At 46.3% G+C, this 23,412-nt stretch overlaps 1 protein-coding gene and 1 long non-coding RNA gene across 22 annotated transcripts in view; one reads left to right on the forward strand and one right to left on the reverse strand.

The window, feature by feature from the left end:
* RGS6 (regulator of G protein signaling 6) overlaps positions 1–23,412 on the forward strand; it is a 658,535-nt gene that overhangs the window by 610,425 nt on the left and 24,698 nt on the right. For all 16 annotated transcript variants that reach the window (XM_077122927.1, XM_077122919.1, XM_077122920.1 and 13 more), the window contains 2 exons: positions 5,547–5,733; positions 19,645–19,734. In XM_077122927.1, coding sequence (XP_076979042.1) covers positions 5,547–5,733; positions 19,645–19,734 — 277 coding nt within the window. The remainder of the gene's footprint in view (positions 1–5,546; positions 5,734–19,644; positions 19,735–23,412) is intronic.
* The window catches only part of LOC143651956 (uncharacterized), a 60,905-nt gene that overhangs the window by 16,471 nt on the left and 21,022 nt on the right, over positions 1–23,412 (reverse strand). The window contains exons 3-6 of one of the 6 annotated variants that reach the window (XR_013160344.1): positions 20,232–20,419; positions 19,548–19,794; positions 16,227–16,359; positions 14,579–15,196 (exon numbers count right to left, since the gene is read on the reverse strand). This is a non-coding gene — a long non-coding RNA (uncharacterized LOC143651956). Of the gene's footprint in view, positions 1–14,578; positions 15,197–16,226; positions 16,360–19,547; positions 19,798–20,231; positions 20,461–23,412 lie in introns of those variants that run through there. The other 5 variants (XR_013160346.1, XR_013160348.1, XR_013160347.1 and 2 more) reach the window with 5 other exon arrangements.

Here is a 23,412-nt window from a genome sequence, read left to right on the forward strand (position 1 = left end):
TTGTGCTGAAGCAAAATTCTAAACACATCTCAGAGCTTCACTTTAATTCTTAAGCTAGTAATTATAACAGCAGGTTTGACTTCTGATACTCTTCGCGGGGCTCAGGCCAGCCTCCTGGGCTGTTCCAGGAGATGGGTGCCGCTTAGGAAGCAAACCCCTCTGTGCCCAGCAGGATGCACTCAGATATCCATGGTGCTATCACTTCAGTCCCGGGTCCTACTTCCTGTATGGTTCCTAAGAGCCACAGCTGGAGCCCTTCCCATTTTCCCTTCTCATCCCTGTCCTCTTTGGGTCTCCAGATGGAGTGGTGTAGACTCCTTTCTGTCCCGATTATTTTCTAGCCCCAAAGTGGCTTTCTGGACCTCCTGCTGCTGCACGAGAGTTTGAAGAATGAACCCCAGGTGCTGGGCACTGTGAGGGACCTAGGAGGAGGACCTGCTGGCTCAGCTGCTCCCTTGCCCAGTCTGGGACCTCCATTCTGCAAAGCCCTGGTATAAACAGTGCTACCTTTCAATTCAGACTAGTTTCACAAAATACGTGTTGCTCTTAAGCCCAGAGTGCTCCGAATTATGTGTCCCTGGCAGGTGTTCAACCCTCATCCTCCATTACCTCTTGTGCCTCTGCCAGCTCTTTCTTCCCATGCCAAGAAGGCTGCTTTTAATCTTGGGTTAAAGGGTGTGTGTGAGCATGTGTGAGTGTGCCAGTGACTAATCTACACGCCCAGCATGCATGCATAAATCCAGACTTAAAGGGGGTCCCCTATCATCCATGACAGGAAAGAGGATAAAGAAAATAGTAACAGCCGGAGATAAAAAAGCATAATCCGAGAGCTTCTAAAATCATCTCTAGAGACCCAAATTCCATTTTTATGATATTCAGTAAATTGGATATATTAGGGAATTAGGGAAAGGCTCAGTTTTAGATCATGCAACATCAGGACTCTTTGGCTTTCATAAGCAAGGTAGTTTCTTTCTCTTTCCCTTTGATTCATTCCTTTGGCCACAGATACTGGCTTATCACCTGCCATAGCCTGGGTTCTGAGGATTCAGAGCTAAGTCAGTTTTGCCCTTTGTCCAGGGCAGCTGTGCTCAGCTGTGCAGGCACTGTCTGCAACCTCCACCGTGGTCCAGGTGAATGGTGGCCACTGGAAGTTGTGCAGTATGGCACAGCTCAAGGATCCTGCACACCTGGGGGGTGGCCACCCTGGGGCTGTCCCTTCTCCCCAGGACCAGCCATTGGCCAAGAACCAGGCAAGTGGCATTGGAGTTTTGGACCATGGGAGGGAGAGAGAAAGAGGAACCAGAACTCAACTGGTTCAACTGCAAGGTGCCTCTCCACATATATCTTCCCTTATACTTCTCTAGTAAAAGGAGTGCTTAGGTCATAACTATCTTTACTATTGCACAGCATATGCATGCCAGGTAGGAAGCCAAGTGGGTGAATTTCTACCAGACCTTCAGAATGCAGAACAGAGGAGGCCCAAAGAGATGCTGGTATTGCTTTAAAACAACCCAGTGTCACCATTGAACCTCCAAGGGAGGATGCCTGTGTTGACATAATGTAATCTGAAGTCCCCTTGGATTGTTTTCTACTGGGTGAGCCTGTGTGATGAGGGAAGGTTATCATCTCCAGGGACCTGAAGGGATACACAGCCAGCACATTTTGCTGCAGACAGCACAGCAGTCAATTATAAGTTCTCTGCGGCAGCAATTGCCTCTCTTTCACCTTTTCTAATTCACCCCAGGCCGAGTCCAGGGCTCCACTTGACTGGGTGGGCCCACGGAGGCAGCCCTCTGCTTGGTGCCTTTGGGATCCATGGGATGCCTCTCCTCCACAAGACAGGCCCTCTCAGTCTTGAAGCAGCGAGTTCCAGCAAGTTATTTTACCGTGTCCTTCTCCCTTCTCCGTGCATTTTCCCCGAACAATGACTGTACATCCTGCCACCTTTGTCCCCGTCACCTCCACCCCCCTGCACACCTCTTTGTCCTCTCTGGCTTGACACTTTCTGTGGCATGGCAGGGCACGAGTTAAAAATCAAAACCTGCAGCAGAGAGCGTCCCGTACATTTTTTATGAGCTGTAACGTCTCCTGAGAGAACGTAGTTGTTCTTCGAACCTGCAGATTGATTATCCTAGTTCCACACAGTGTCAGCTGAAAGGAGAAGCAATTAAAAGAGAGCACAGGGGAGTTGCCAGGTTCTTCTCCAGAGCTCCCGTCTCTGACAGTTTCCCCAAGACCTAGGAAGACCACAGAACCTCCACTCTCCCCTGTGGGATTCACAGACTAACCAAACCTAGGATTAATCCGCACAGAGGTAATTCACACCACCCGGTGGAGATCTGCGGCCTTCAGCCACTGCCCAGTGACCGTAGCTCGGCCTCGGTGGTGATGGTGCTGGTTACTAATGTAGGTACCAGAGGAATTGAGACCAAACCGGAGGCTGAATCAAGTTTAATCCGTTGTCCCTGAGTATTTGGTTGGCCACCAGAGGGCACAGAAACACTTCTATTTGCCACTGAGTTTGTTTTTCTCTGGGAATGAGCCAAAGGCTGTATTTTCTAACCCATGAAAATTTTAGCTTATGAAAAGATATGCAAGCTAGCAACGGAGGGGCTGCCCAAACCCTCCTGGCAGAATGGAGAACTGCCAGCCACCACAAAGAGCCAGTCTTGAGAAAAATCCCTTTCCCAGGCAGCATCCAGGTCCTGAGGGAGAGAAGAGACCACGCGAGGCAGCTCCTGGACAACCCACAAGTCCCGTCCACCGCTGCTTTGCCTTGTTGTCTTCTGAGCCCAGGCTGCCTCTCCCCAAAGGCCAGACCCCCCCCCCACCCCCGCACTTCTGAACCATTAACACAGCTCCGATACCAGGGCACGGCTGCTCCCTGCTGCCCTGATGGTGGGCAGTGGCTGGGAAGAGGCAGGACAGGTGGTCTCTGATACCGTCGTGTCCTTGCAGGCTGCCAGTCACGACAGCCCTTCTGCTGTAGGCTGCAGAGGCTTAGTGCAGGATGGGTGGTTTTGACGCTGCTGCTGGCATTTCATTCCCTGCTGGCATCCTCGGGAAGGAGCGGCGGCTGCAGGCTTTGGATAAGCACAGAAGCATTGCCAGCCTCAGTGGACCTTCCATCCCACGGGAGATGTGCAGAGAGGAGCTTCTGTGGCTCCTTCCGGGAGGGGGTGTGGCCGGGCCACAAGGACCTGGAATGCCCAGCTCAGGCCTGCAGGGCTCGCAGACGGCAAACACAAACCAGACCCTGTTCTGAATTTCACATTGAGTCAGAGGGTGTCTGAGCCGGCAACGGCGATGGCAGACACATATAGGATGTCAACATGCAGTTGTGACAGCATGTTTTTGCTCTCACCTGAGAGGACTGGGTCAGGTCCTCTCCAAGCAGACGGAAGGCCTGGGGAAGGTCCCCCGTGTGTGCAGGGGGAGAAAACTTATGTCTGGGGAATGACATCCTATCCCTTCCTCCCCCCCCCCTCCTCCTCTTCCAGCATGCCTGTTGATTTTTCCTTAATTTTTTTTTATTCTTGGTTTTATCTGACAAAGGGTAACTTTGAATATTTTATGTAAAAGTTTATGAAATTTGATTCTGAAACTTCCATTTACATCAGCTCCAGACCTTCACTATACCCAGCTGGGTGGTGCTCATTAATTCATTAATGTGGCTCCAGAATAATCCTGCATAAGGGACCCTGAGGCCTAGGCAACCACAGGGAGCCTTCAGAGCTCAGAAAATGCCTGGCCCTCGGGGTTCCCAAGGCCTCCCAGGGGGTCTCTGTAGCCCCTCCTCAGAGCAGACTGTAGCAAGGGACAGAAAATCACAGAAGGTGCTGTCCCTCCCAGCAGTGGCTGAGGGGGCAGGACATCCACGCCCTGAGTGCAAGGGCTGGCTCTTAACACATGCTGCAGTCCTTTGAAAAACTAAGCCTCCTTTGTCAAGCTGGATTTTCTAAATTTCACCTGCCTGATAGCTACGCTCATCACCAGGTGACCATTGTCGTCCTTAGGAGGCCCGGCCACCTCCTCTGTACCATGACAGACCTTAGAGGATGGGACACAGAGACCCAGGAAAGGGGCTTGGGAGAGGGAGGGGGCCCACTCTCCAGCTCTAGTTACAAGGCTCCACGTGAACAATTCAGTAGGTTAACAGCTTCCCAACTCATACCTCTTGTCTCCTCTCCTTGGGGGAAGGAGACTGCGTTACTGCAGAAAGCCACTGAGTGGTGCTTTTGAGCCACCTACTTGGCTCCAGACGTTTCTTGGAAGAACAACAGGAAAACATACTTAACCTTTAAAAAAAAAAAAAAAAGAGGTACATCTCACTTTGAGTGAAATTCCACAACAGATTGAATGCACTTTCCACCATGTCGTGGTTCAGCTTTCCTTGCCTCTACCCTTTCGTGGACTCAACTGCGTGTGATTCCTGAGGCTGGGGGAATCACAGGACCAGGGACCTGTCCTCATATCCCATTGATGGGGAAACCGGCTGCCCTGTTCTCTGGTCAGAGTGTTCCTCCCTGACCTGAGTCTTGCTGAAAGCCCTTCTCTCGCCGCTCACCGGGAGTACTTTGGGAACCATCCTCAGGGCCTGGGAAGCTTTCCCTCTGGTGGCAGCTGCTGTCAGAGGAAAAGAGCTCACACCCAGCTTTCCCAACAGCTGCACCCATGCGGATGCTCAGGTGAGGGACAGTGAGGGGCAAATAAGGGAGTGAGTGGGAGATTTTTCTCCCTGGCACCCCCTGGAGAATCTTTCCACAGAAGGCTCCCCCATGTATGCCCCTTCGACTTTGTTCCTGGTGAGCCCATCCTCAAGGCTACAGCCATTTATTGAGTGCCTACTATATACCAAGTGCCATGCTGGTGCCAATGTGAGCTGTCCCACATCAACTCAGTTTCTCCATCCACTTCATGAATGGCTGGTTCCTCCCAACTCAGATAACTTTAAGGTGCCAGGATTCTATCTCCTTGTGTGGTCTTTCCTTCATTCTGATGCCTCCAGCTGATCCCAACCAGATTTGACCAAAGGCCTTGTATTGTTTGTGTAGTTGAAAAGTGGCATGTGTGTGGAGACATAGCTCTGTACCAGAGATGATTTTACCCCCAGGGGGCATTTGGCAATATCTGAAAATGTTTCTGGTTGTTAAAACCTGCGGAGTGCTAATGACAAGTACTGGGTAGAGGACAGGGAGCTGCTAAACGTCCTAGAATGCACAGGACAGACCCCCGACAGCAAAGCTGGGCATTATCTGGCCTGAGCAACAGTGCTGTTGAGGTTGAGAAACATTGATGTAGAGGGAGAGAAATCTTATTTGGGTAACTGAAAACACGTCTCTCTCCTTACAGCCCTCCACACTCATGGTGCACCCTTGTATTTTCAGCATTCCCCGTGATCTCCATGGCCCTGATGTAGTGGCATCAGAGCAGGTTGGGGAAAGCAGCAGGATGAGTTCCATGGATTGTCCATTTTGGGACCCATCTCCAGCAGCATCCACATGGTGAGCTCCAGAATTGATGGTGTGTTTATGCTTCTGCTTTAGATTCTGGTTGGCTGTCCAAGATCTCAAAAAACAACCTCTCCAGGATGTGGCCAAGAGGGTGGAAGAAATCTGGCAAGAGTTTTTGGCTCCAGGAGCCCAAAGTGCAATCAACCTGGATTCTCACAGCTACGAGATAACCAGTCAAAACGTCAAAGACGGAGGGAGATACACGTTTGAAGATGCACAGGTTTGCTTTATCCACTACAGAGGCTCTGGCCCTTAGGTGTTTATTTGTCCCACTCCACCACCTGACCATTTAACACGAGTCCAAGACATTCTGGGTAGTGAGTAGTTAGAATTTTGTATTTTATTATCCATAAGGCCATCCACAGAGACCATTCCATGTAAGTGCACAATGAAATTCTAAGAGAATTGCTTTCCTGGATTAGTGGTATTATTACATTTTAGGAAAATAGAACTTTACAGTTAGGTGTTTTATCCTTTCCAGGAAAATCCCAAACCTTTTTACAAAATCTGAAGTCTTGTGATAAGTCGGTAATAGAATCTCAGAACCACAACACAAAGCAGGCAGAGTGAGCTAGCAGGGCGTGAGGCAACCCACATCTAACTTCGAAGGCCACACTCATAACCACCACTGCACATGGCGTCTACAGTGGTTTTCAACAAGGCAGTTAATATTTTAGGCCCTGTGCTGTGTGCTAAGAATCCACAAAAGACCCCCAAAACTCCCTACCCTCAAAGAGATACAGGCTAGTGAGAAAGACAGGCAAGCAAATGGGCCATTTCTGCAGTGTGGGAAATGCCCCTGTGGAATGAACTCTAAGCCTAATGGAAGCCTATGGGAGAGGCTCCTAGCATCTGATAGCACAATTAAGGCACAGATGCTGGCGAGGCTGGCAAAAGAAACAGAAGCCACCATAAATAGTGGGCTTTATCCTGAGAGCTGGGAGGAGCCATTTCTAAAGATAAGCAGCAGATCAGAGTTTCTTAGTTTCTGGCCCCTAATTTTTATTTCCTCCCACCTCCCACACCCAGTGACAAGGCTTTATGTTTTGTTCTTGTCTCCCCATCCCCACCCCTCAACTCTCTCACCCATGGGTTCCCTGATAAGAGAATTTAGGCAGTTTGCCCTCTCACACATCTAATTTAGGAAACTCAGTATAGCTGCACTGATGCAAATAATGGCATGGGGACACAACCAGCGTCCCTTGTCATCCCGATTTGCCTTGTCATTGGCTCAGAATGTTGAACCTACCAAGTTCAACGCCATCGCTATCGTTTCTCTCTCCCTGGTTATAAACTCCATCTAATGCCTGGGTTCTATAGCGTACAGTGCCTTACTTTATGAACTCATGAGTCTTACACCCCCTTTGCAGCCTGTCGGCAAAATATGTGTGTCATGAGAAAATTTTTTTCAGACCTATTTTTGTATCTGTATGTGTATATGCTTCCAAGTGCCTTATCGATCGAGCTCATTGAAAAGGAGGATGGAGAAGCTGCATGGGGTTTCCTAGACAGATGATCTGAAGTTCAATTCTCCATTACTCATGAAATATAAAAGACACTGGTCAGAACCATGATGCACCCAGAACAGAGCTTTCACTCTGAAGTGACATTAGGAAGGATTTGTTTTCATCTTTTATTGTGGAAATAGTTAAACGTATGGAAGAGTGGAAAGAGCAGAAAGATAAACTGTTATCCACTCTCATGCAGCCTCAGGAGTCATCAGTACATGACCAGTCCTATTTTATGTGTCCCCACCCACTTTTTCACCTACCACTAGATTATTTAAAGCAAATCCAAAAGATTGTATTATTTCATTTCTAAATACTGAGGTATATATCTCTAAAAGATACTGACACTTTTGTTTTAGCATTACCCCAAAACCATTATCACACCTTAACAAATTAGCAATACTCTTGAAACAGCATCAAATGTCAGACCAGGTTCCAAATCTATGATAGTTTGGTAAATCTCTCTTCTTAAACCTATTTTATAAAAAATCAGATTCCAGATAAGACCCATGCATTCCAATAGGTGTTGCTCTTAAAGCAATAAAGTGTCACCAGAAATCCTTTATGGGAAGATTCCCGTGATAACATAATTTGAAGTCCTCTTGGATTGTTTTTCTTCTGGGTGAGACTGCATGATGGTGGAGAGGTATCATCTCCAGGGACTAGAAGTGTCTTTTAATCTATATGTTCCCTTTCCATCTGTTTTTCTTTCCCCCTTGCAATTTATTTGATGAAGAAATCAAATCCTTTAGACTGCAGAGAATCCCAGAATCTGGATTTTTCTGATTATACCTCCATGGTGCTATTTACCATATTCTTTGGTCATCTTGTCTTCCCAGAAAGTCAGGAGTTTGCTTTAGATGTTTAATCAGATTTAAGTTTAATTTTCACAGGCCAGATTACGTTATGAAGCAGTCTTTGCTTGTATTGTATTCTCCTGTTTGAAGGCACCTTATGACTGGTTGTCCTTCTTTTTGTGATTTTAGCTATTGATGTTTATTGCCTAGACCCATTCGTTATTTAGGGGTTACAAAATGGTGATATTTTAATTCTATCTTTCCTTCTTTATTTATTAGCTAGAATATTTCTATAAAGGGAACTCCCCCTCATCTACTATTTGATTACCTAATAAACAGTTCACCTAGGAAAGGCAAGATGAATGTTTGATTCTTTCCCTTTATTTGCCACTTTTCAAAATACTGAGTTGGTCTCCTAGGATATTCCAATGATGAAAAATTAATTTTGGTTTGGCTTAGGTTGGTTTCAGTACCTTTGTGAACGAATGGATTTAAACATATTTGATGTGTTTCAATCCAATTTGTTTATTATTCTAATTGACGCTGAAATTTTTCCATCTCTGGCCAATTGGAACCTATTTACAGTGACTCCTTCTATTGTGACCCTAAGTAGTCTTTGATGTTATTCCAGGTAAGATGTTCTAGGCCCTGCCCCAGATCTGGATTCAGGCACTTCTCCAAGGATCCCTGGTTCCTCTTAGTGGGAATGGTTTTTAGAGACCACTGTCTGGCACTTGAGAGTGCTCATTGCTCCTGGGTTCATCATCATTCCTCGGCCTCTTCAGTGAGCAGAGCTAGGAAATATGTTGTTTAAACAAAAACTACATTGTGAGTTCACACTGCTACCTTCCATTCAAATTCAGAATTATAAGGAGTTCTGTTTGACATCTTTCTTATATCTGTGTCTCCTTTCTCCATGCTGAGAATCCTATTCATTGAATTTTGAATTTCATATAATTTTCACAAAATATTCTTCTTTTGACTTTTTTTAACCATCTAAAAATGTAAAAACAATTCTTAGTTCTTGGGAAGTACAAGGGCCCTACTGAGGATAACATTAGTATTTCATGTAATTTCTGATTGGCTTTATTCTAAATAACCATAAAGCAGTGTCAAAACGGCAGCACCAACATAGCAGCAACTATAGGATAATTGCCTTGTTTCACTGCTACATAGTAGTCCATCATGTGGAAGCAGCTTAGTGTAGCCAACCAGTTCTTCCTGGTGGGCATTCACGATATCTGTAATTCAAGAACAATTTGGTGGGAGAACTTGGGAAGCCAACTCATTGTAACTTGACAAGTTTCTGAAGCTATGCTTTTATTAGTATGGGGCCCTGGCATTTTTCAGATACTTTCAAAAATGTGTCTCATTTCCACAGCAATCTTGTAAGCTGGACCAGGCACGAGAATGCACCTATACATTCCTACTTCCTTAACAGCTGTTAGGATTGGTCTCTCAGGAATTCAAATAAAACACTCTTCTTAAGCCAGTTTCTGTTTTCAGCCTATCCCCTTTTATCTCTTAAGTGTGTCTCCACCATAAATATATAAAATGCTTCTTACTAGCAGTGTGACCTTGGGCAGTTTATTTAGACTTCCTGAGTCTTCATTTCCTGCTCTGCAGAACAGAGATAAAATAGTACCTACACATAGGAGTGGATGGAATAAGGAAGGCAAAATGAAACATGAACAGCTAACTTAGGGTCTAGCCCACTGTAAGATGCAGAAAATACTATCTTATTTTCCCAATGTCATTGATATTCTTTCTTATTCTTATATGATTAACATGTTTGGTTAAAAAAGTCAAATGATTGCACATAATGTTAGCACCCAGAGATAACCCATATTGTGGTATATTTTCTTCCTAGATTTGTGTATGTTTATATATATGTAACAAAATAGGGTAATTCTGGAGCCCGACTTTTACTATTAAACCAGGAGTCAGAAAAGTTTTTCCTTAAAGGGCCAGATAGGTTCAATGTTAGGTTTTATGGGTCACCGTCTCAGTCACAAATAGTCAACTCTGCCCTACAAAAGCAGGTACAACTTAACAAGATAATGACATAAACAACTTAAAGACATGGCTGTGTTCCAATAAAGGTTTATTTCTGGACATTGAAACTTGAAAATATGAATTTCATATAATTTTCACAAAAGAGTCTTCTTTTAATTTTTTTCCACCATCTAAAAATGTAAAAACTATTCTTAGCTCATGGGAAGTACAAAAACAGGTGTGGTTTGCCAACTCCCACACAAAATAAATTATGAAAAAATATATCATGAAATTATTGAAACCTTTCAAGAAATCCAAAATAATACAGTATAGAGGGTTGGGGTGGTTAAGCTTCAGTTGATACAGGCACATTAGGTTAGAGGAGACTAATTTGGGGCATTAAGAACAAAGTGGCAATCTTGGCAAATGTTTCAGATCAGGGTTGAGTCTTACAAAGCCTCACCAAGAAGTAGACTGGTGTTCTGATCTAATTTACCCATCCTGACCAGCTCCGGCTGCCTCCACCAGTGAAATCTCCACATGAGGGCCATGTGCTGGAAGGAGGTTCAAATCCACAGGAAGGTCCCTTAGCAGCCCACGACCATCGAGGATTTGTACTCATATCTCCCCTCTTATTAGCTCAGAGTCTGCTACACAAATCACACCACCCTGGACTGTTGTACAGACTGTTGTACGGATGTAGACAGTACACGCTCTCACTGTATTGAGACCTCAAAGAACTCTGGTCCCCAGAGAGGGCTCTAGACCTGGAGCAGTTAGTTGGCTCTGATCCTTTCTGCCATCCCCTTTTTTGAGGATTGTATATTGAAGCCCATTAGACTTGCTCTACTCCATTTGCCCACCTGCTAAGTAGGAAGGGTGACTCTAGAGCCTTTTGAATGGTCCATTGGGATCAGGAACTCTGATGGCTTCCTCAGCCAGTCACGATGATTCTCAGACGCCAACCCAGTGATCAAAATGTTGATGGAAGGATGAGCACGTACCTTAACGTCAGCAGTCAGGAGCTCGAGTGAAGGAAGGCACAACCAGATTTATGGAGCCGTTTGAAGTGAGAACTGGGGGTGGGGTGCAGGCTCCCTTCATGGTTTTCTTTAATTTTTTTTTTTTTTGACCACATGCATTGTTATAACAAAGTTAATTCCCTGTGTTTGTTTCCTGTGGAAATATTTCACAAGATACCCTGTCAGCCTAATCCCAGCATTTGCACTTGTGCTTTGCAGTTTTGTTTGGCATTTTTGAAAATTTGGGCCAACACCAAATCTTCCATAAAGGTCTGTGGGCTGTGACCACAGCCTTCAGCTGTTTGCTGTGTTGTTCCAATTTCATATATTTAACCTTGGAAGGGTGGAAAAAGCATCAAGGTCCATGACTTTTTTTAAGGACTAAATTTTTTATGCTAGGGATGGAGTTCTCTGTTCTCAGCTTGTAGGCATCAGAGGACCTGTGATATGGTATCAGGGTTGTCACCCACTTGCTATGTGGTCTTAGGAAAGGGCCTTGGCCGTTAGTGCCTGAGTTACCTCATCTGTAAATTGGATTCTTCTCCACAGCCTGCCAAGGATTATGGAGAAACCAGATGGACTAAGCGCCCTGAAAATCCTTTGAATAAGTAAAAGATGCCATTTATTTGTAAACGTGAACTTACAAAAGATTAATGGCTTTATTTCTTGGGGTCTTCTAATCCCAAGATAGATCAAAATGGAGTTCTCCCAAGGAGATGTTTGCTCTTGGAAGAAGTTTTCGGGTAAGAAATGCAGGAAATGTGGGTGGGGACAAAATTTGGGGGTCCTTGAGTATCATCTTAAGAAATTTGAACTTTGTCATCCTGAAGACAGTGGGAAAGTAGCAAAGGCTTTGAACTGGGAAAGGGTGAATCTGATGGTGGTGGGCAGAATGGTCTGGAGCCAGGAGAGAGACCTAAATCTTAAGGCATGTGATCTAAAATTTTGCTGGCAGTTCTTGAAGGAGCACATTGTACCACAGGAAGTTTTGAGAACCAAAGGCTTCTCTTAGGACCTTTGCCTCTTTTTAGAGCCTCCACAAGCTCTAGAGGGGAGAAGGAAGTCAGACGGCCAGCTCAGGGGCTGCTGGGCTTCAATTTTAAAAGGCTCAGAGTATCCAAGGATGTTCCAAGGACTATGTCACTGGGTCCAACCAGTCCTTTGCCCATCTGCCCTTCCATCCATTTCGTGAGCATACATTCTCCCATTTGAATTGGGAGATCCTGACCTGTGCTGTATGAAGGTCTATACTGAAGGAGACTGCAAAGGAAATAGAAGCATGGGTGGCTTTTTGCTATCGGGCAGCACTTGTCCAAGAACACATTATTCTTTAAAAACAAAGCAAAACAAAAACAAAATAGGCCTATGGAAACACGTCATTGAGAGTGGATAGGATTGGAAATATGCTCATCGATTTATCTGCTGAACAGACTGGGGTGACCAACCCTGCCCATTGGTTGTGTTCCCTGCAGGTGCCTGCCTAGCCTTCCTAACTCTGCCCAGACCCACTGTTTTCCTGATCAGCAGTAGCTGCTGCAATGCCCTACCCTGCTCTGTACCTGCAGTGCCTGGGCCCTCCAAACCCCTCTGGACTTGAAAGTTCCTTGATGGGAACAGAAATTTGACCTACTTTACCCTATGTAAGTCCCTACAGCACTAAAAGAATGCTTTGCGAATATGTGAGGTTTTTAAAAATTTTCCTTGATATCTCAGTCCAGAATTATACCACTTTCAGTTGTGCCTATTATAGTAGGTGCTCAATAAAAACTGGTTAAATTAAGTTTCTATAATATGCCAATTCAGCAAAACTTTGAACACCCATAGGAGTGACAGATGTCCTAAGCTCTGGGAATGCAGAGATGCAAAAGAGGGCCCCTTCTCTTAAGACGCCTCAAACTAATTTACAAAAGTTTACTTGGGCCATCATCAATGAGTAGAATGATCCAAGAGCAATGTCAAGGCCAGTAAGAGATCAGGGTGATAAAGTCTAGCAACAAGTCTATACCCAACTTAAGCAGAAAAGAAGCCCTAAACCCAAAATTCCTATTATTACGACCTAAACTTAGTTGTTCAAAACCTGCTCAATTAAGGAATGCAAGGCATCTAAATGTTTGCTTTGTTTAAAAGCCAGATCCCAGTGGAGGAGGATTTTATGTTTGCCCCAGATTACTCATAAATAGAAGTCTTCCTAGCCTGGTGCGGGTGGTTAGTCTTTGTCCCAGTGGTGGAGGTGGTGGTATTGTATGTCAGGATCACAAGACTACACCAAGTTTCCTGGCATTAATTCTCGATTGGAGGGCATTTCCTGGTAGACTTCCATGCCATACATATTTTAGGAAAGAATGCCACGGTACTGCTTGCTCTAGGAATTACTCATTTGATTCTGTGGGTGGTTTTATATTGGGGGTGGGGTGGTGAACAACAGAGAGGAATGCATTTTGAAAGGAATATATCAGTGGTTTGTGATCTAATTCTGTTTATCACCATACAGACAAGTAGTTCCTGGAGAGAAGATGTCAGAAAATTAAATTCCAAAATTTCTTCTTACACATCTGTGTATGTTTCTGGGCATAGATTTCCTCCACTAAACCCTGTGACCTTGAAGAGGAAAGGAAAACACTTTTCTAATTTCCCGTGATGTTTGGGAAAAGGCAATCCAGCAAAGGTGGCTTGGAAACTACCCTTGTCTATGAATAGGGATTGAGCAGCATCAAAATACCATGCCCTCTGGCCAACTAAATTGAACATGTTTATGCAAATGCATTGCAGGTTCAAGGCAAATGGTCTTTTACTCTTATACCCTCCTGTGACCTTGAGTGATGCAGGCCCCCATGTCCTGCTTAAGAGCACAAGGAAATCCGAGTGGGTGCCTCTCGCTTAAGACCACTTGATCCTCTTTTAAGAGCCATCCAAAGTTGCATCCATGAGGAGCCACAAGCTGGCCATCTTTCACTTAAGTGGATGGCCGGCTTGTTGTGGTATCTTTTCTATTGCCTTTTCTATATTTGTTAAACAGATACCAACTTGTATTCCAGGTCAAGTATTTCAGTTGTGCCTATTATAGTAGGTGCTCCATAAAAACTGGTTAAATTAAGTTTCTATAATACGCCAATTCAGCAAAACTTCAAACAAAGTTCAAATTTCTTAAGATGATGCTCAAGGACGTCCAAATTTTGTCCCCACCCACATTTCCTGCATACCTTACCCAAGAACCATTCCTTATCATGCTACAGTAGCACCCTCTGTCCTCCTTCAAGACCCAGTTTAAAAGGAACTTGAATTTTCCCCAGGCTTCAGCTAACCATGCTTAAGGTCTAAAGACCTTTGTTTGAAAGGTGAGATTTCAGGGGCCTTCTGGGTAATGGCCCTTGAAATAGACTTGCTGCTTATGCCTTTCCAGGAGTCCCAGATATCTTTGAGAGCTTTTCCAGGTTGAGACTTTGATCCCAAATGGCATCCACAACTTCCTTCAAATATGGAAGGCCAGTTGTACTTGGCCTGCCTGTTTGGTGAGAAACCAGAGCCTCTGTACCCCTCCAGGCCTGGGGACTTGGTCACTGCCATTGCCAGCAGCTGGGGGTTATGAATAGTCCCTGCAAGGAAGTGCCCTGCAAACAAATGGAATGGTGAGAGGTGGTGGCATCTACAACTAGGATGGCTCAGATCTGGACTCAAGAGGAGGGCCCTGGCCTTTCTGCTGACAGGAATCCAGGAACTGCATTTCGCATGTCATCTGCGCTCAAGTAGCACTGACTTCCCTCAGAACCTCAATTCAAGGGTCATAAAAAGCAGCATTTCACTAACAGGAAGAATCTGAACTTTGGAGTCACACAGCTCTGGGTTCAAGTCCTAGCTCCATATTTACCTTGGGCAAGTCACTTCGTCTTTTAGTCTCAGTATCCTCATCTGTAAAATGGGGGTGTTTAAACCTGAGCACTGATTCAGAGTACACAGCACCAATGACACAAATAGAACAGCTGTACTCTGCCCCTGAAGCCTTTCTGCTCCTCTTTTCCTCCTCCCCCCAGGAATCTTTTGATCTTCAGTCTCATCAACATGTCATCCCTGCCAAGGACAGTCACCACATGAAGGCCAATTATTATTTTTACATGCATGTAATTTTCACAGTGCATTTACTTGTGTTTCCTCATCTAATTGAGTGACAACACTAGAAAAGAACAGAGCCAGGACCTAGAATCCAAGCTTCTGACTCCCAGCCCAGTCCCCTTTCTTACCACCCCATACAGCAATGTCACATTTTTGTCTTCCTTCAAGGCACTGTAAAGGACTCAACAGATCCCAAAGTCTCGTTGTTATTCCAAGAAACCTGGGTGTGGAGGGCAAAAAGGAGGCATATACACCTGCAAAAAAAGAAAAATAAGGCACTTACATATCACAAGTGCCCTTGGCAACTGTGCTTTGCCCCAGCTGAGTAGCTTCCCACTCCAGGAGGGTATTCTGAAGCTGGGAAATGAGATCTGGGCCGTCTTAGGAACCTACAGCAAAGGGGAAGACAAACGGACATTCTTAAGTTGTTCAGCTGCTCTGGCATGCCTGTGGCCTGAGGCCCCAGGCATTTGTCTGATTACCTTCCCCTAACTCTTGTGAGGGTCACTGTGTTTTGTCTGGAAAAGAAAGCAGATTTCCAAATGAGGATTCTTGCAGCAAAACATTGATTTGTAGCAGGTGTGATTTTGAGAGCTTGTATGGCTTGCTCCCTCCAGCCCCTACATGTGTCTCAGACTCCCCTGATTGCAGTGGTTCCTTGCTTCTGCTTCACTTCCCCGGCAATCAGAGCACATCATCAGTGGGCGCAGGCCCAAGAAGGGGAAATGGAAGTGGACCATCTCATCGAGGGACAGCCTGTGCCATAACTGCCAACCACACCTCCCCACCCCACTGCTGGCAACTTTGGCACAACTTAGGGCCTGTCACCTTGGTTTCTCCATCTACGTGCCTCCCCATTGTGTCAGGAAGGCAGATGTGAAGTCTCGTGGGTCTGCCTGTTCATAGCCAACGCAACCATCTTCCTTTGGAAAAGGAGAAAAGGAGGGAGGGAGGATGAGAAGAAGGAAGGAAAAATAAAAAAAGAAAATTTATTTTTCTCTAGCCCCTTAGGAATTCCCTCTAGATGGGGCCTCAGCTAGTTTAATCCATTGCACCCTTGCGCTCTGCAGGTTCTGGGTATGCAATTCCCTAAAGACCAGCTGTCTGTAAAGCAGGGGAAACAAAGCAGAACCCCTCATAAGTCAGCAGAGGTCACCGCCAAGAGCTTTTACACACTTGCTGTCCCTGGCAGTGATAAACTTATTGCATTTGGGAAATAGCCAAAGACCCTGAATCCTATCTTAATTCTCATTCCCAGAAAATCACAGCACTCTGTTCACCCACCTCCTGCTTACTGTCTTTGTGTTGCCTAGACAAAGCTGGCGAGGTGGGAGGAAGAGTTCCATAACTGGGTACATCAAAGGCTCCTTTTCTTTGCTTGGGGGAGGAGGGCAGGGGAAAGTCATGCCTCCCTAGACTGTGGGAGAGAGAGGCCCATGTCAGCGGAAGGCCCTGCAGGGGGCATGGGAGAGCTTCAGAGGTTCTAGGATTTTGTTTTTCTCAGACCCATGCCTTGGATATGCTATTATCGCTTTGGTTATTGCTCACTCACTGAGTAACTTGAGACTGTCAAAATGATGGCCAGGCGTGCAATGAAGTCAGCAGGGTAAGACCAGCTCATGCAGCCCCACCCTCCATGAGGACTGCATTCTCACTCCCTACCTTCCCCCAAACCATCCCTGCCTTAGTCCTGGCTTTAGAATTGGTCAGAATGAGACCAGTGGAGAATGAGAAAATGCCCAAACTGCTCCTCTGACCCACATCAACACCTCCCATCCCCCACCCCGCAAGAGAGTAAACCATCAAGCTCTTTCCTCTTTGCCCCCGGAATGTCCTTGCTATGGTCGTTCCGACTGTGCAGCTACAAGACCAGGCCTTCCCCAGCTCCCGTGGAATCCCCCAATTCCCAAGAAATTCTCTTAGATCCTATCTAAGGATCTTTCTGGTTCATAGATCACCATTCCCCATTCCTGGGGGGGTAAGTCATCCCCAGGTAAACCCCTTCATAGCACCCTGTACTTGCACTTCTTTGCAGCCCTTTGTTCAGTTGTCTATGTACATATTTATTTGTGCAATGTCTGTCTTGCCAAATAGACTCTAATTTCTGTGTCAGCAGAGGCCTGGTTTGTCTTGTTCAGGCTGCAATCTCTTTCTGGCACAGTGCCTGGCACACAGTAGATGCTCAATAAATATTTACTGAATGTTGTTGTGATCACAAATTTAGGCATTCCTTCTATCCCACTCTTTTCAATTGACCGGTTTTTTCTTTTATTGGACCAGGCTTTTCCTGCCCATGATGAGTCTACAGGAATTAGATGGATAACGGGGTGAAATTTCTTGGCAAGGCCAGAAGGGCTGGGCTAAAAGAAGTTGCCTTAGTCCTCTTGGGTCAGAAGTGTGTATTCTATGAGATATACCTGGAGAAAGCCCATTTAGATACCCCGAGAAGGCAGAACAAAATGCAGGGACCTGTTGCTTTGCAGAGGGGTTTGTACAGAGCCCAGGCATTAATGATATGCCCCTCCAGATGACTCAGGAGCCACCCAGATTAACATCTGTACCTAAAATTTACACATTAGCATAGTTTAAAGAAAACAGATGAAAGCAAAGACCACTGAAATCCCTCCCTCAGTTTGGGTTCTGAGGTCATTAAGGACAAGCCAAGATGCTCACAGCTTGTTCTTAGTTTAAGCTGAGTGTAATCTCCACTATTCTTTCATACAGAGAATCAAACCATAAACCAGAACAAGTTTTAAGCCTGCAAAACTTGCTAAGCATTAAATTCAAACACACATTTCTGTGACCTAAGAAACAATGTGGTCATTGTATAAATTCAACTAACATTTGACCCAGTGCTAGACATTTTGCATATTTAAAAGATCTCGAGGAACTTCCACTTGAGTGGGTTAGATTTTTGCCTCAAATCTTAGTGAGGCATGTTCATGCTAAATCTATTATATAAGAACACATGTGGACTATCTGAATAGTCTCAGACCCAAGCTACTGTTTAATTTCACTCCATTCTTGCAGTGGGACCATCCCCATTCATGGGTGGGACTCAGGAACAACGAAGCTGGTCCCCAAACAGTTCTGCTTGGGGTCCACCTGAAGATGGATAAGCCACATGATGTGTCTTGCTTCCCACTTTCATTTTCTCTCTTGGTGGGTAAGGAGAGGATCTTGGCAAGCCCACGCCATTGCCCCAGCTTCACATAGGAAACAACAGCTATCTGGCCAGGTATCTCTAAAATTTGCTCACCAGATTAAGGGCAGTTCCCCTGGGAAGAAACCCAAGGGGTCCTCACGGATCAGCCCTGCTTCTCAGCTCCCTCCCTCCTCACTGACTAGCTCCTCATCCCTTGAGCACTGTGGCCTTTCCCCAGCTTCATGGTATGAAGAATGAATGTTGAGCAGAGGAGATGCTTCGCCTACCAGGCCAGCCTCTGACTGGCAACTCACAGTGAAGGCCCACCTCCCTCCTAACAGGTCTTCCTTTGGGACATCTAGACTTGCCCGTAGGGCTGAACTGAATTCCATTCCAACTGAAAAATAATTATTTTCAACCAACAAGTGCTCTCTTTTCAGGGGCCAGGCTTTTTCTGCCCTTGATGAGGACAGATGTGTTAGGAAGTGATGATGAGGCGATAGGAATTAGCTGCAAGTCAGGGGTGAAATTTATTGCCAAGACCAGAATGTAAATGCCTCTCGGAACCCAGGAGGAGAGGTGGCACAAGGCCACAGCAGCTGCCCTTCCTGGACGTAAGCCTCAGGCCTGGCATATTTGCCCGCATGCTCCATAATTTGGTTGCTAAGGGCACTCTCCCAGAAAGGGATGGTGGCCACGAAGAGCACAAACTCTCTTTGCACAAACAATGACCCAATTGCATGTGGTTGTTTTTTTAAAAAATATTATTAAACTTTTTACGTTGAGATAAGTATAGATTCTCATACAGTTGTAGGAAATAATACAGTGTACCCTTTACCCACTTACACCCAATGGTAGCATCTTGCAAAACACAGCCATAAATTGACATTGCTACAACCCACTGAATTTATTCAGATTTCCCCAACTTTACTTGTGCTCATGTGTGCATGGGTGCGTGTATTTAGTTCTATGCAATTTTATCATATGCGGAAGATGTGTTAAGACAGAACCATTCTGTCACCGCAGGGGTTCCTCCTCCTGCCTTCTGTAACCTCACCCATCTCCCTCCTTCTCTTTCCCCATCCCTAACTCCCACTAACCACTAATACGTTCTCTATTTCCATTGTCTGTCATTTCAAGTATGTTATATAAATGGAGTCACACAGTATATAACCTTTGTAGGATTGGATTTTTTTTCACTCATCATAATTCCCTTGAGAGCCATCTGAGTCGTTGATGTGTCAATAGCTCATTCTTTTTTTTTTTTTTTTTTTTTGCTGTGCCTGTGGTTTTAATCATTAAGCAGTATCGCACCCCACCTTAGCACCAGGGCCCATTACAAAGGCTTTAGGACATGATCCTCAAGGATCTTTTACACTGAGAGTGAAAATATGTTTTGTTTGGTATTTCCAGCTAGAGAAAAAAATGTTGCAAGTTTTTCTAGGCACATATAAGCATACCCACGTCCCTTTGTTTCCGTTGGGTTGTAGTTTCCTTCAGCATCGGTTGACAAAGTCCTTTCTCATGCCCCTTCCCCCATCTTTCTTCCTCCCCCAGGAGCACATCTACAAGTTGATGAAGAGTGACAGCTATGCCCGCTTTCTCCGGTCCAACGCGTACCAGGACTTGCTGCTGGCCAAGAAGAAGGTATCTCAGGGAAGGGCAGGCTTGCCTTTCTTAGCACTGTTGACTCTTGCCTGCTGCTTGCTGCTGGTGGGAAATGAGAATACTATTCCTTGGGTTTTATTTATTTTCTCTTTTCTTCTTTCCTTCCTCCTCTCCCTCCCGCTCCAAATAAAAACAATTAGGATTGTCACCGCCCCAGCCTAACCCCCATTGCCTCCATCTGCACGTGCTGCCTGCAGGGCAGTGTGGCCAAATACTAAGGCCATAGAGGCTCAGCACAGGAGCAGGGCAGGAAGTGACAACCAGTCCATCCCTTAGGAAACCAGAGGGAGCCCCTCACTTCAAAGTCTGGCCCCTCACCACAAACTTTCTCTCACTGATGTTTCCGGAGATGAGTATGGCACATGGATTAGGGCAGCCCCCTTGTGGGACAGGAAAACTTATAGATTTCAATTGGGAATCCAGCTTCTGAAGCCACCCTGGGATTTCTCCCTTTTGAACCCCCTTCATTCCCTTACCTGTCCAATGGCATTTGCTTTTTCTTTTAACCAAGAAGCAGCTGTGTCCCAGCTTCTTTGTCCTCCTCCACTGGAAACTGAGACTTGGTTCCCTGCAGCCCCTTGGAGTCATGGATTTGCAGCCCCTTGGAGTCACCCCTCAGCATGTGCTCGGGGGTGACTGAAGCAGGGATGAACTCAGCTGGTTTCTGGGAGGAGGGAAGGAAAAGCCAGGTGAGGCATCAGGTACCTGGGAGAGGGGGAGGCAAGAGAGACAGCTCCTGATTCTAGTCCGCCTGCCAACCCTTTGCACTTTCCAGCTGTGATTTGAGACCTGTGTGTGGCTACGTGTGGCTCTACTTGCACCAAATTCCATGACTTCATGACATGACACTTAGGAATACGTGCACCCTCCCACTCTCCTCCCGGGCTTTTCCCCAGTCCCTGAGCATGTCGTTGTCCTTCGATACGTCCTCTGTCAGGTCTGTCAGGCTGCCTCTCACCGCACAGCCCCCTCTGTGTGCCATTGACCGCCTATGCTGGATCCTGTCTGCATAGCCGGTTGATTCCACAAAACTCCAGAGTCTAGAAGACTGTATATCCTGCTCTCCTGCCCTTGGGTAGCTCTGAGAAGAGTCCCAATAGTCTGGAAAAAAAGAAGGGGGCCTCTGAACTGCCTGAGTTGTCAGAAACCTAGCTCTCTTAGGGTGCCTGCATCCCTTCCATAAAGTGTAGCAGCCAATCCAATGGGAGTGTCTGAAGTCTGGCCTCTTGCCAGCTCCCTTGTTAGAGGAGGTTAGTGGAGGGGCTCTGACAGAGGGGGCTGAACCCCAAGTATCTGACACCCATTATTTCAAGAAATGGAGGCAAGGGAAGGATTATGGAGATTTTTATATATCTAGCCCAGATCTCATGAAAAAAAAGGACAAAATAAGTTTCCCTTATCCTTGTAGGCTCAAGATATCTGAGCTGATCAGTTTGGGGAAATTCTAAGGCTATAGCAGTTTGACCCAACTGGGCCTATCTATACACCCAGGAGAGAAGTCAGAGGCCATTCAGTCTCTGTGTGGGTTTGATGGAGCACAAGGAGAAAATATACATCAACTCACAGGGTGGTGCTGAGATATCTATACTTGGAATCCCTCATCATTAGAAGGAAACTTTTCATAAAAGGTTACTTGAGCGAGAACGGAACTGATGCCCTTCCTGTGAAATGTTTCAAGCAAAGTTCGTTAGGATTATCCTCCCAGCACGCAATTAAGGGATGTTTTTATGGCAGAAAGCCCTTGCAGATGCCAACACCCTTTCAATACCCAGGAGTTACCCAACCACCCAGACAATGACAAAACCTACTTTTGCCTTCTATTACTCCCTGAGACTCTCCAGGCAAGGATATGATTTGTAACTTTACACCTTTGGGTAGGCCTTAGAGTATCTTTTAATTTCAGGGATGGGCTTGCCGCATGATATAAATGTCCAGGTCATAATGGGTATGTGAGATGCACCATATCACCAGCTAAGTAAGGGACTATGAATTGGCCTCACTTTTCTGCTAAGAAAGGCCCCTCACTGAGTCTAGAGACACAGCACAGCCTTCTGATCTTGCATCCCTAATTCATCTGCCTTTCTAAACTTTTCAAAGAAAAGGAGATTCGCTCCAAAGGGCCAGGTTCTCAGGTGTAGGTGAGCTGGGTTTGGAAGGCTACTCCCGGGACAATTAAGTGCCAGTGACAATGGTTTTCCAGGGCATCTCGGAGCGCCCATGCAAAGACAGAGGAAAACGAACAAGTCAGGCTGGTTGGCAGCCTCTGTGAGCAATGACTCGGTAGTGAGAGGACAGGAAGTATCAGAGCAGGGCTGCAGAATTTGGGACAGGCCTGACTTGAGCCAAATGTGGCTGCTTGGTCTTCCCAATATATTGAAAGAGTCCTGCAACCCCCGAGCAAAGATCTGGTGCAGTACCCAGGGCCAAGCATGCAACCTTCAGTTCCCGCATGCAAGGTGAAAGACAGGCCCAACTCTGTGATGGTGTGTTGTCTGTGTTGTGTTTTCCTTCTGCATCCCCGGATCTGCCTCCCCACAGCCAGCTGCAAGGAAGGAGGGGGCACTGCCGCCAGAAAGGCCCTATGACTTTATCCATACAGATGGCTGCCTTTTGCCTGCCCCCTTTGCTTTCAGCAAATCCTGCAGACCCATAGACACCTGGCTGCTTCTTCAGCAACCTAATTTCAATTACTTGCTCTGTGTGTGTGTGTGTTTGTGTCCATGTGCGTGTGCATTCATTTTAGTGTGCATGTACTCTGAATTTCCCAACCTGAGGCTCAGGACGCTGGAATGGGGCTCCCAGGTAAACATCCAGGTATTGGGGATATAAACCTAGGCTCCTAAACCCATAAGGGTGGGGGAGGGGGTGTGCACATGCTACACGCCCTCACCTCACTGTGAAGCGTGGCTAAGCCTAGGGGAGCATTCCAGGGCTTTACCCTTCCTGCCCCAGTCCCGGAAGCCCCTCAGCTAACAATTCCCAGGGAGCCTGCCCGTTGCCTGAGCCACTTGCAGCCTGGCGTGAGTGAATCCGGGAAGGTGTTGTCACCTGCCTTGAGACTAGGACAGCTTTTTCAGTCCAGGAGACTCCTGTGTTATTGTCTTCTGGGGTCCCAAGGTCCTCTGCCATTGCGAAGGACAACCGGCAGTCCCTCTTTGCTCTAAGGACACAGAGTGAGGGTCGTGAGGGGCATTAAGAAGTTGACAAAATTTTTTGGCTGCCTCTGGGCAGGAGAATCTCAGGGGGAAAACGCGTCCTATGAGAGACTCAGCCGAATTCATGACTTCACGTCGCCCATGGCCTTCAGAGGTGGGCTGTTCTCTGTCACCTTCAGATTCACCACCTTTCCTGGAGCTCCAGACAGCTACCTGGGGTCCCAAACAGGCAACCACGGGGTGGGGCGGGGCACCTGTACCTGGGCAAGGCCAGCTTAAAACCGCTGACCGCGGGCCCCATGAAGAGCCCTGGTGGCTCCTAACCCAAACCCTGAAGTAAGACGGAGGATGCTGTGAGATGCAAACATCCCTTCTCCTCACTGCTCCAAGGAGGCAGGGCCATTTCCTGCAGACTTCTGTTTTCTCTCTCTCTCATTGATTCCGCAAAAAGTGCTGGCTGCTTCTCTTTTCCCATTTTCCGCCCATTTTGCTTTTGGGTTTT

Source organism: Tamandua tetradactyla, chromosome 12 (assembly GCF_023851605.1).
Source record: "Tamandua tetradactyla isolate mTamTet1 chromosome 12, mTamTet1.pri, whole genome shotgun sequence".
NCBI lineage: Eukaryota > Metazoa > Chordata > Mammalia > Pilosa > Myrmecophagidae > Tamandua > Tamandua tetradactyla.